The 12,998-nt window shown below is 41.9% G+C and overlaps 1 protein-coding gene across 1 annotated transcript; it reads left to right on the top strand.

The window, feature by feature from the left end:
• Positions 1-7,587: 7,587 nt before the first annotated feature.
• On the top strand, positions 7,588-8,514 carry LOC113123181 (olfactory receptor 6N2-like). Its single transcript, XM_026295001.1, has one exon. The coding sequence runs from the start codon at positions 7,588-7,590 to the stop codon at positions 8,512-8,514; it is 927 nt and encodes a 308-aa protein (XP_026150786.1).
• The last annotated feature ends 4,484 nt before the right edge of the window (positions 8,515-12,998 follow it).

Genomic DNA, 12,998 nt, shown 5'->3' with positions numbered 1-12,998 from the left:
GTAAGGGTGTCTCATATGTGTTATAGCAGAGTTCACAGACATACGAGCCGCCAAAAAAACCTTTTGGGTTGGTTATCAGGTAATAGTGCTCAGCGTGTAGATAAAGCCACACGGTGCGCGGGTGTGGGGTTCCGTGTGTCTGGAAGCAGATTGGTCGTTTTCTAACAGCACCAGCACCAGCTCTGGCGTGATGAAAAATGATTATCTTTGCATCTATTTCCCTCTCAAATCTAGTGACATCACTAAAACCCACCTGCTGTGTGGTGGAAAGACCTACAGATTCCTGTAGTTCTTTAGCTCTGTGTAATATTTCCAGAGCCCCCATTGAGGGATTTTCGGCTCTGATAATACACATACTGAAACATAAATTGTTGTCTGAGGCGTCATTATCAGGATCATACAAATGCTTTCCCTTCCTAGCCAGAATTTCACTATAAGGCACCCTCCCCAGCTTGAGCCTTGTACCTCCACCCCTCCCTTCTTGTGCCACACTGACCACAAACTCCAGGTCCCCGTCTGACAATGAATCATCATTGCTCTGGATCGCTTGAGCAACTTCATCAACAAAGGCGTCGACGTCATAGCCATTACTGGTCCTCAAGACCGCCTGCACGTCACTAATTAACGAGGGCCCCCTCAACACGACATTCAACACGCTACCAGCCCGCGATACTTCGATAGCCCTATTTATGACGCCAGTTAGACGTTCCCTAACAAGCGCAGGAATCTGTTCAGGATGAGTATCTATGTCAATGTCCCTAAAGTGTATGGGTTGTCTCAATTCTAAAGCGTCAAATGCCGGAATATCCCTGATTGTGATTAAACCAGCGCCATGCTGAAGACCATTAGGACTGGAGGGGGTGTTAACAGCAGACCCCTCTGTCAGAGGAGGGTCTGAGATCAGTGAACCAGCCACAGAGGCCTGGTGCCCCTGCAGCTGTCGAGGAGACTCTGAATCAACATCAGCATCAGCGTCACGACCATGAGCAGCACCAGCATCATCATCACATAGCACACAATAATCATATGGAGTCGCATCATGTACTAGGGCCGGCTGTCCCTGCTCGTATGTAGGACTAGTGACATGCATCAGACAAGCATTACCAGCATCATCATCATCAGATACTTCATCATCATCATCATCTGCAATGTCACACACAGCCCTCTGGTTGTTTTCTTGCTGAACAATGACTGCAACACCGGGGACATCAGACGTCAGAGCAGGGCGTTTAGCCACACCGCCCTGTGGAAGAAGGCCAATTCTCCTCTTGAGCTGCACAAACTTTTGGCGTGTGTTTTCAGCCCATCTGTCAAAATCTGTGGTGCTTAATGAGGCATTGAGATATTCTGTCTTTGGTGGCGGATGGATGTTCAACATGTTCATTAACTGGGTGTTTTTGGTACGCATTTCAGCAGCCCAGCGTGAGAATTGATCATGTGTCATTGCCCTCATTGTTGAGCCAATATCAGCAGCAGCAGCAACAGCCCCACCATACAGGTTATCACACCCTGCCATTTCTGTCTAGAGAGGTAGAATACAGAGTCTGGGCGTCTGTTATGCAGTCGGCTAAAACTGGTACAGCATGCGTGACATACGATTCTAGACGCGTGAGTTTTGTGTCATTGTGCTTCACTGCATCACAGAGATTTGTCAATAGTTCTAACACAGCTTGGTTTACCAGGACCGTGTTGTCAGCACTGGCCTGTGTGCTAGCATCTGCTGTAGCAGCAGCAGCAGCAACAGCAGCACCAGCAGGTGCTACAGCTGATGCACCACCAGCAGAATCAATATCTAGAGCTGACACACCGCTAATCTCTGAAGCCGCAGAATAACAATCACTGTCTGACTCGCTATCTGATGAAGAAGAACAAGTATCAGAGTCACTAGTGTACCCAGCATCAGCCGACCGCATAAGCATGGAAATCTGTTTGCCTCCCTTCCGGACTGGATCAACAGGAGCAGGAGAAGGAGCACTCTCAGAGTCAGAATCACTACTACTACTACTACAGCTATAATCACCATCAGCTAGCCACTCAAGCATAGAAATTTGCTTCCCACCCTTCCGGACTGGATCAACAGGAGTAACATCAGGTGTATACAACAGCGACCTCTCACGCTCCACCTCGGCGGGTGGTGCGGTGTCCTGACTGTTCAGCAGCAAATCATCAAAGTTTATGGTAGGAAAACACACAGCCACATCACCTTGAGATGAAACAGCAGCATCCTCCAGCACACCCCGAGTTGAGTCAGATGCTGTGGAATCCTCCTGAAGATGCAGTGGCCAGGCTGTAGCGTCCTCCACCTGTTGTTGCTCCAAAAAGAAAGTGGCGGCTGCAGTCTCAGCGACCCACTCCGTGCCCCAAAGTTCACTCTCCTCGTCGACCACCGGTGTCGCTGTAACGCAAGAATCGGTCTTCTTCTTCTTCTGCTCCTCCTCCTTCTTCTTCTTCTTCTGTGCAGATCTCGCAGGGGCAGCTCTCAGTCTCTTGGCCGGTTGAAAATCATCTAGATATAAAGACAGACAAACCGTTTAAAAAACAGCGTTATAAACAACTCGTTTATTTAAACGTGTTGAAATGCATTGTATATCAATCTCATACCCTCACTATCGTAATCCCAGAGCTGTCTGCTTATCACCCGCTCACGACACAGCTCGTCCGTCCTCTGCAGCCCCTCCGGAGCCAGCGGTCGCTCCGCGACTCTCGAGCGGCTGGGTAGCACAGGGCCGCTGGGGCTTGCTCCTCCGCTCACCGCGCTCTCGACACCCTCTACATTACCAGATAGGATAAAAGATAATCAGCTACACACACATACACACCATTACTATTTTTAATATATAAACCCGGCATCACATACATACTCACCCTGACTGTTTATTTCAGTTAAAATAGCGTGCTCTCTGCGTCTCTTTAAAGACAGACGGCCTCTCTGCGGCCCTCCAGGATTTTCTGTGAAGCACACCAACATTTTGTAAAAACCACAACTTTCTGATCCTGCTTTAAAACAGGGATACACGTAAGAATAACTCTCACCTTTATCACTCAGGTATGCTTCGCCACGATCATCCGACTCAGCGATGGTCCCTGTTGAGCGGACCCATATTTCCATTAGATCCCCACAGTAAGAGCATCACCCCAGATAAAACATATTATAAAATATATATATATATAAAAGACGGATACATACCTCCAGCAGATGATGATGATGATGATTGTGGAGAATCCTCATCCACCAACGAAATTGATGCGATACCTGACGGAGTCACGCTATTTTGAAATACAATGTATTCGCTGCAGACGGTCTGATATACACGCTACTGAATCGAGGAACAAACGACGCACGTACCTGACGGAAAGATCATCATGGTTGTTCCCTACAATTCTTGCTAATAAAACAAGCGATAGAAAAGGCCCTCAGGCGCCTTCTGCAGGTGTTTAAATACCCGCCACACATGACACAGACCCTCACACCCACCTCGGCAGCGCGTCACCACACCACAACCCACAGACACAGGTATGACCAATAGGAAAATTGCGCCGCCCTGTGGGTGGGGAGCGTGACGACGATTTTATGGTTTATTATCTTTATGACTGTCATAAATTACGGCCATAAAAAGTGACCCCCCTTAATAGCCCCCGCCACATAAACCATTATATACTACTAAAATGTCCATAGGCCCATGGTTGTTTTGGGTTGCTCTTTTCTAGATAGGGAGTCCCTGTAGGAGTGTCAAACAGATACAAAAGATCACAGCCACATATATCGCCTTCATTTTCAATAGCACTTTCCCATTGTTCTCCTCTAATGCTCAGAAGGAGTTCTTCTTCACTGGGTTTGAGATGGACAAATTGATACTGTCCCTCTTTGTAACAAGGCTTCTCTCCTTCTTAGCTCTCAGGCGGATCTTTCCCTATAGTTCGCTTACAATGGGACAAGCGGACCCATGATGGTTTTTCAGCAATTCTGACAGCGATCAGAGTTGACAACAATATCTGGTATGGTCCTTAACACCTAGGTGAATGCCAACACTTTCCCCCCTCCTGTTGTGAATTAGTAACAGTTTCTTTTTGTCTCAGCATTTTTGCCATGTAGTTTGCAATAGTCTCCGTCATCTCTGCATCCTCTTGTACAAAGAGGATGGGTTCCCTAAGTGCTTGCTCATAAGGGAATTGTTGGGTTTTTAGTTTTAGTTTTTGTAAAGTGCCTTGAGATGATTTGTATTGTGATTTGGCGCTATACAAATAAAATTGAATTGAATTGAATTGAATGTCACGCGGCAGTCTTCAGGCAGTGGATTGGCATCTCCGTCCAAGCCTGATGGCTCAGATATGGAGACGTTCGGACACGCCGCAGTGGATCTTTTTGCAGCTGCGACCTGTGGTTTTTGCTGCGTGTGAAGGACGACCCTCTGCTGGGGTTTGACGCCTTCGCTTATCTGCCATGGCCCAGTTACCTTCTCTGTTCGTTCAATGTGCTTTAGGATTTTAGAGGTTTGTAAATAACTGCCAACAATTTGTTTTAGACATCTGAACAAACGTGGGGTCTGTTCAAGATTAGTCCATCCTTTTGGGGTCTGTTCAAGATTAGTCCACGCCTTTTGACAAAGATATATAAACCTGATTTCTGTAACACAAAGGGAGAGAACGCTGTACTAAGAGTCTTCTCTTCATGCTGCATGAAATTAAACCTGAGATGATTCATCACTCTTGTGTTTGTTTCTGAGAATTGGCAACTCTCAAACTTAAAGAAATTTCCATGACATTGCCACTGGAAGATTCCATGGAGGGAAGATGCTCTGCGGTAATAGGGCAGCACCTGTGGGTTTGGGTGCTGAGATGAACCGCTCAGAGAGTTTGGGGTTTTCCGCCAGAGTCATCGCCACCATACAAGGGGTTGTATGGGGCTAAACGAGAGATGGTGGACGGAGAACAGCGTTTCTTCCGTTGCATGCCATCTCTCTGTGATTCTGTCTTTTCTCCAGTTATTACTGGAGAAACTTCGCATTTAGCACCATTAAAACATATGCTGCGGCTATTTCCTCATGCCATGAGGGGTTCAGCGACAGATTGGTGTTCAGTCACCCGCTCACAAAGCGTTCTCTGAAGTGAGTGCGCAGGCAGCGCCCCGTCGCATGTCCCCTGGCTACGCAAATCTTACCCCTTCGCCCCGCTTTGCAGCTTCTCTGCCCGGTGTGCGCTCTGGCATGTTATGTGGAACGCACGACAGTTACACCATTCGGAGCACTTGTTTGTTCACTACAGAGAATGTTCGCTGGGCTCCCCCCTGTCTGCAGAACGTTTATCTCACTGGCTATGTGAGACCATTGTACAGGCTTACTCCGCGTTGGGCAAGGAGCCTCCAGTCGGCATCCGTGCACACTCCACTAGAGGAGTGTCATCCTCCACGGCTTTCCTGCATGGCTTGTCAGTAGAAGACATTTGCGGGGCGGAATCCGTCTGTTTTCAGCTTTATATGAAACCAGTGTTTATGTATCCTACCTGGTGCTTGCTACGCTTGGGGTCAGGAGATTACTCGCATTTCCTTTCCTTCTCCTGGTTGGCCGGGCCCAATGAGGCATAGAGTATTTCTGCCTATCGCTTTGACCCATAGCAATAGCCAGTTCAGACGAAGGGGGCCTACCCTGGGTGTGTGTAAATGAATTTATCTTCAGCGCGCAGGTGCGAAGAAGGGATATGACCCATAGCGATAGCCCAGAGGGCTGCGCCCAATTCACAGAATCTTGGGTTACAATACATAACCAACAATCCCAGGAGCACAGTGGTTGCCACCACCTTACTAAGTTACTAAGTTTGCCACCTTACTAAGAGGTTACCAAGAACCGATGGTTACTCTGACTGAGCTCCAGATATCCTGTGTGGAGATGGGACAAAGTTCCAGATGGACAATCATCACTGCAGCCCTCCACCGATCTGCTTTATAGCAGAGTGGCTAGACAGGCAAAACACATGAAAGCTGCTTAGAGTTTTAAAAAAAATGACTCTCAGACTGTGAGGAAGAAGATTCTCTGGTCTGATGAAACCAAGATTGAACTGTTTGGCCTCAATTCTAAATATTATGTCTGTAGGAAACGAGGTACCTCTCATCACCTGCCCAGTACCATCCCAAAAGTGAAGCATGGTGGAGGCATCATCATGCTGTGGGTCAGTTTTTCAGGGACTGGGAGACATGTCAGGGTTGAGATAAAGCTTACTGGAGCAAAGTATAGAGATATCTTCAATGAAAACCTGTTCCCCAGTGCTCAGGACCTCAGGATGGGCAGAAGGTTCACCTTCCAAACGTGTCTATGACCCACAACCAAAGCAACACAGGAGTGGTTTAGAGACAACCCTGTGAATGTCCTAGAGTGGTCCAGCCAGAACCCTGTTCAACATAACTGGGGGAACCTGAAAATGGCTGTCCATCGATGGCCCCCATCCAACCTGACAGAGCTTAAGGGGATTTTTAAAGAGGAATGGCAGAAAATCCCCCAGTCCAGGTGTGCAAAGCTCATTGCGTCATACCCAAAAAGACTTGAGGCTGTAAATGCTGCCAAATGTAAATGATATTGCAGTTTCTGTTTTTAATAAATTTACAAACATTCCTAAAATTCTGTGTTCACTTTTTCCATTATGATTGCAGTATGGCTCAAAAGAGTCCATTCAGTGCTCCACTCATATGATTAAGATTTGTTTGTAAGAGAATTCAATATAAATGTGTTATATCCAGTGCATTTAGAGTGATAATTGTAAGCATGTAGCAAACTTATCACAAACTTATCACAACCCACTGGTCCAAACAAGAACACTATCATTATCATTCTTTAATTGATGAACTATGAACTAATCACAGAAAGTCATAGTGATCTGACCATTTGTGAATGGTTAGAAACAGGAAGTCATCATACATCTCAAAGTAATTCAAGCAGTAAATCATGATGAATCATGCATGAGTCAAAGTCAATTAGGTGTATGATTTGAACATGATCATAAAGTGTTACAGACAAACCTCTGTCATGTCGTTCTAAACTGGAGCCACATATTTCGCATTAGGACAAATTATTGACCTTCTACAGAGTAATACATTTGTCACAAGGACAAATGTTTTTATAACATGAAATACAGGTGATACACTTTGAGTGAAAAGATAAATGACAGTGGTGAATGGATATAAATATATATATATATTTTATTTCTATAGAAATGAATGGAATGATGTCGTTTACGTAACAGTGCATTAAAAATAACAGCAGGTCCTAATCCTCAGTAAAACAGGTGGAACAACAAACTGAGATTCAGGCCTCCAGAGTTTGATGAAGTTGTTTACATGTTAGTCAGTCTGGGTGGAAAGTTTAATGAGATCCATGGAGGATGAATCAGTCTGATAAAAATATTTCACAGGGTCCAACAGTTCTCTCTCTGAGGTTTGGACATGAGCACTCAGTGAGTTTGAAGATCAGGTAACTGTGAAGAAACAAGAGAATCCAACATTTTTACAATCTTCAGACGTCAAACACCTCAGTTTTTAAATCACATATTCTTGTTGTATGAAATATCTGTCTCATAAATCAATAGTTTACAATTGACTTAATGGAGGAAGATTTAAATGTAACATATATAACATTTGGTGGGCATGTGGAGGTTCACAAATACAGATACCTTTATTTTATGGTTGTTTTAATAGTTTATATTCTAATAATCTGCAGTAATGGTACTATTGTGTACCTGATCTGGAAACACAGAGACCTCCATGAGCCTATGTACATTTTCATTGCAGCTTTGTTACTGAACTCTGTTTTTCACAGCACTAATATCTACCCAAAGCTACTGATTGACTTTTTATCTGAACAACAGATCATATCTTATCAGGCCTGTCTGGTTCAGTTTTATATGTTTTATACTTTAACTGATTCAGAGTTTTTACTGTTGGCAGCCATGTCCTATGACAGGTATGTGTCTATATGTAAACCTCTGCAGTATCCAACTATCATGAGGAAAAGAACAGTCAGTGTCTTTCTGGCATTATCTTGGCTTGTGCCTGCATGTGAGGTTGTGGGATTAACAACACTGATTACTAATCAAAAACTCTGTAGTTTTACTGTGAAAGTCATTTTTTGCAATAACTCAATTTACAAACTTTTTTGTGTGAGTTCCAGAGCTGTAACTGTTTATGGTGTCTTTGCTGTCCTAAATATTGTTGTTCTCCCTGTGCTCTTCATACTTTTTACATACACCAGGATACTTATAATATGTTATCACAGCTGTGGAGAAGTCAGGAGAAAAGCTGCACAGACCTGTTTACCTCACCTGATGGTTTTATTCAACTATTTCTTTTTAGTAATATATGATGTTATTACTGTTCGACTGGAAACTGATTTCCCTAAAACTGCACGTTTAGTAATGACTTTACAGTTAGTTGTGTATAATCCTCTATTTAATCCAATTATATATGGACTAAAAATGAAAGAAATTTATAAACACGTCAAGAAGTTGTTCTGTCAGGGTAAAACAAACTAATTTCATCAACACTGATTCCTTTTTGTGAAAGAATATTGCAGAGATGTGATTTGTCTGATCACTGGAAACAATTTAATGTCAGGATGTGTTTAGTTTCCTTACACACAGTAAAGAGCATTGTCAGCTTCAGGTTCAATTCATAGGACAAAGTGACTCACAAGTTGTTTTTTTTTCATTTCAATAAGGCCATTTTTGCTCAAAGTGACTAATATTCCGGTGCATCATATAGTCCATAAAATATTGTCAGGGTTTGTTTTGATTCCTAACACACAGTAAAGATCCTTGTTAGCTTGAAGAATGCTTGAAGTTATTACACTGATCAATTTCTGCCATTATTCCAAAACACAACATTTTTGGGTCATAAGTTTCATTCTGAATGTTTTACTGTGCTTTAACTTATATAGATAACCCTAATAAAGATATACAGTTCCATTAGAAAGTCACATTGAGTAGATTATTTTAGATCAAACAGATACTCAGTCATTTATTAGGAGAACAGAATATTATTAAATGGCATAACATTCGATCTTTTAACAAGTTTATCAAGTCATGACCTTCACATTAAAAGTGGAATATGTACATTTGTTACGCCCGGCCTAGGGGATACCGAGACATAACACGATGTGAGCTTTCTCCAAGCTTTCCCACTCTCAATAGAATCCAGCTGCACACCAAATACAGGTAACGAAAGCCATTTATTTTCCGAAAATAGTCAGTAATTATCTTGTCTAACACTCAAAGCCCAAAATAACAACCAAAAACTCTAAAGCAACCCTACTATTACCTAACCTAACAAAACCAACGAAAAGACAGGTACTCTAACCCTGGTCTCCTAACAAAAACAGGAGAAAACGAAAATCAAATAACTGGGCTTCTTACTACAAAGAAAAGGTTACTTGGTGCTCAATATTTACAGTGCGATTAAAGTCACAAGGTCCTTACTCAAAGGTTACAAGTATCAAACTAACAAATTGTACCACACTTCAATAGGCTTCTTACGAATACAGAATTCACAACAATGAGTGCTGGTCATACCAACATTGTTCTGAAGAACATTATACTCCGCATGCCAGTAACATCCAGTCCTCTTGATTTTATCCCCACAAGGTTTTTGATTCAGTTATTGGACTGTGTTGGTCCCGTCCTACTGGAGGTTTTTAACTGTACTTTGTAAGGACTTTGAATTACTCTGTGTATGAATTGTGCTATATAAACTTGCCTTAACAGCTCATTGTTAAATGGTTGTGTCCGACTATTTCAAAACTGCCTGGGTTCAACCAATTCTTCAGAAACCAGGGCCTGATGCTTCTATCTTGGATAACTATTGCCAAATTTCCAAGCTCCTTTTTATTTCCAAGGTCTTGGAGAAGACCGTTTGAAACCAATTACTTGCTGCCCTGGAACTTAACTTTTCCCTGGAACTTTTCTCTCTGCCCTAGGAGAGAAAACAAATTTCTCGCTTCTCGTGGAGTATGTATCAGGCTTTACTCTGCCTTTAAAAAGTTTCAATCTTGGTTTCGTCCTTCTCACAGCACAGAGACAACCCTCTTGAGTGTCTGCAATGATGTCTTATTGACAGCAGACTCTGGCCTTTGTTCAATTCTGATGCTGCTGGATTTGAGTGCGGCCTTTGACACAATAGATTTGGGTATTCTTGTAGATAGACTGACACATTGGGCTGACATATCAGGAGTGGCTCTAAAGTGGCTTTCTTCGTACCAATCAAACAGAAATTTTGTTTCCTTAAATTATTTTTTGTCTTCCTTCTCTAATATAATGTAGGGTGTACCCAAAGGGTCTATTCTCAGTCCATTACTATTCTCTGTTCATATGCTCATGTCTCATTGTCATGTTTACACCTGAGTGGTTTCCGTTTAGTTACATTGTCATTTGAAGAAATTATAATTGCTTTGTCATCGAAAAGATTCTTACAGAACAGTGCATTTATGTGTAACTTATGGTTCTGAAAATACCAGAAAGGACTGCCAGCCCTTCCAGATTTTCACATTATTAAATCTGGCCCTCTTTGAAAAAAGTTTGGACACCCCTGCCACATGTGGGATGCTGCGGAGGTAAAACCTGTGTATATATTATATACATTTGTATTGGGTTTTGCGTGGAGTATTTGTTTGATGAATTTTTCTTTTGGTCATTGTGGGTGTATAAATAGATATATAAAAAGAGAACACAGGTTGGTGGTGATTTTGTGCCTGCATGTGAGTTTGTGGTATTAGCAACACTGAGCGCTAATCAAAAACTCTGTAGTTTTACTCTGAAAGTCATTTTTTACAATAACTCAATTTACAACCTTTTTTTGTGTGAGTTTGTCACAGATTGGTAATGGAGGAGACTTCAACTACACATAGACACAGGACTGAGGGGAAAAAGGGTTTTTATTTCGCACAGACAAATGACTAGGTACAACCAGTAGATGTCCCTGAAGAGCTAGGTCAGTCGGGTGAACAACATCCAGTAACATGCAGATTTGAAGCTATACTTCACAACCACCTCTGTGAACGGGATCTCCGTTGTTCCACTCCAACATGCCCCATGAGCCCGACTCCAGTCGGGATGACAGGGAAGCAAAACACAGGGAACTGAGCAGCTTCACTCAGTGGAACATAAAACCAGTCTGTATTAACAACAAGAGAACATTAAGGCACAGCTAGTACTTCCCTGGTCTTCTGTAGTGTCTGTGGGCGGATGCTGGTAAATGAAAATCCTAGTTGTAGCTCCTAGACGACTAGGAAAAACAGAGTCCAGTCACTGGTGTACTCCCTCACTGGAGAGTATGGTAACAGACAACCTGACGAATGCCAATGGCACCACCAGGTGTATAAGAAGCCCTGCCGGGAAAACGAGGCACAGGTGAAAACAATCATTAAATCAGGAGAACTGAAAACAACCCAACCGGTTCCTGTCATGATCCTCCAAAATAAAACAAACAGGAAGTCCAGAATGCGGATCATGACAGAGTTCCAGAGATGTAACTGTATTTGGTTTGTTTATATTGGTAAATTCTGTTGTTCTTCCTATGATCGTCATACTTTTGACATACACCAGGATACTTATAATATGTTATCACAGCTCTGGAGAAGTCAGGAGAAAAGCTGCACAGACCTGTTTACCTCACCTGATGGTTTATTCAACTATTTCTTTTTGATAACATATGATGTTATTACAGCTCGACTGGAAACTGATTTCCCTAAAACTGCACGTTTAATAATGACTTTACAGTTAGTTTTGTATAATCCTCTATTTAATCCAATTATATATGGACTAAAAATGAAAGAAATTTATAAACACCTCAAGAAGTTGCTCTCTCAGGGTAAAATGAAGAGACGATGTCTACACTGATTTCTTCTGTAATCATAATGCAAAACATGATGTTTCTGATTCTTGAAGTTTTTAACATGTGGTATCCTGGAGTGAATTAGTGCATTTTTCAAAGCACAGGTTGTTTGTGTTGTAGGATTTTGTTGATTTAACCTAATTTGACTGATTTCTGTTAGCTCTGTCAATGTGAGTCAAATAAAAACTGTCAAAGCCATTTCACTTTACCTGAGTGTAATAAACCATTTAAAGTGAGAAGTAAACAAACTTGACATCAAGTGATAATTTTGACCCAAAGTTCTTTAAGCTATAAAGAAATAAAACCAGTGTAATTATTGTAATTCATAAGGATTTACATATAATTACAGCAGCACTCTAAAATACAACTTTGGTCACAGGAATACAGAAATAACTGACTGAAAATGACAAATTTGTTGAAATTGCATCTTTTTCAAATTAATAGTCAGAGCCCAGATATATTCAGATTATATTAGTTCACAATCTTATGCACTGTAGGTGGGACTGATTGGTGTTTAAGGTGGTGAAGGGATGAGGACACTGGGTCAGAATAAGAAATCATTCTTGGTTAAAAATATAAAATCCAGCTTGTGCTTAATAATGAAATCATTGATTAAAAATGATTTGAACCAAGAAATCATGATTTGATCTGCTTCAGCAGTAAGTAACTACAGGCCAATATCAAATCTTCCATTTTTGGGAAAAATCATTGAAAAAGTAGTTTTTCAACAAATTCACAGTTTTATGGTGAAAAACAATCTTTTTAATGCACTTCAGTCTGGATTTCGCACACACCACAGCACTGAGACTGCACTTATTAAAATTTGAAATGATTTACATTTGAATAATGATGAATCCAAAACCTCTATTTTAGTACTACTGGATCTTAGTGCTGCATTTGACACAGTTGATCATGATGTGCTGCTTGATAGACTAGAAATGTGGGTGGGAGTTACTGGCACAGTGTTAAATTGCTTAAAATCTTACTTACGAGAGAGACTATTTTGTCTCACTTGGTAATTACGAGTCTGAGCGAACAAAAATTAAATGTGGGGTTCCTCAAGGGTCTATTCTTGGTCCTCTCTTATTCAATATCTACATGCTGCCCCTTGCTCAGATTATGGAATACTACA

The sequence above is a fragment of the Mastacembelus armatus genome, chromosome 21, assembly GCF_900324485.2.
Source record: "Mastacembelus armatus chromosome 21, fMasArm1.2, whole genome shotgun sequence".
Lineage (NCBI taxonomy): Eukaryota > Metazoa > Chordata > Actinopteri > Synbranchiformes > Mastacembelidae > Mastacembelus > Mastacembelus armatus.
This window is presented reverse-complemented; position numbering and strand designations above follow the sequence as displayed.

Coding starts and splice junctions, on each gene's coding strand:
- LOC113123181 (XM_026295001.1), top strand. CDS start 7,588: ATGGAGGAAGATTTAAATGTAACATATATAACATTTGGTGGGCATGTG.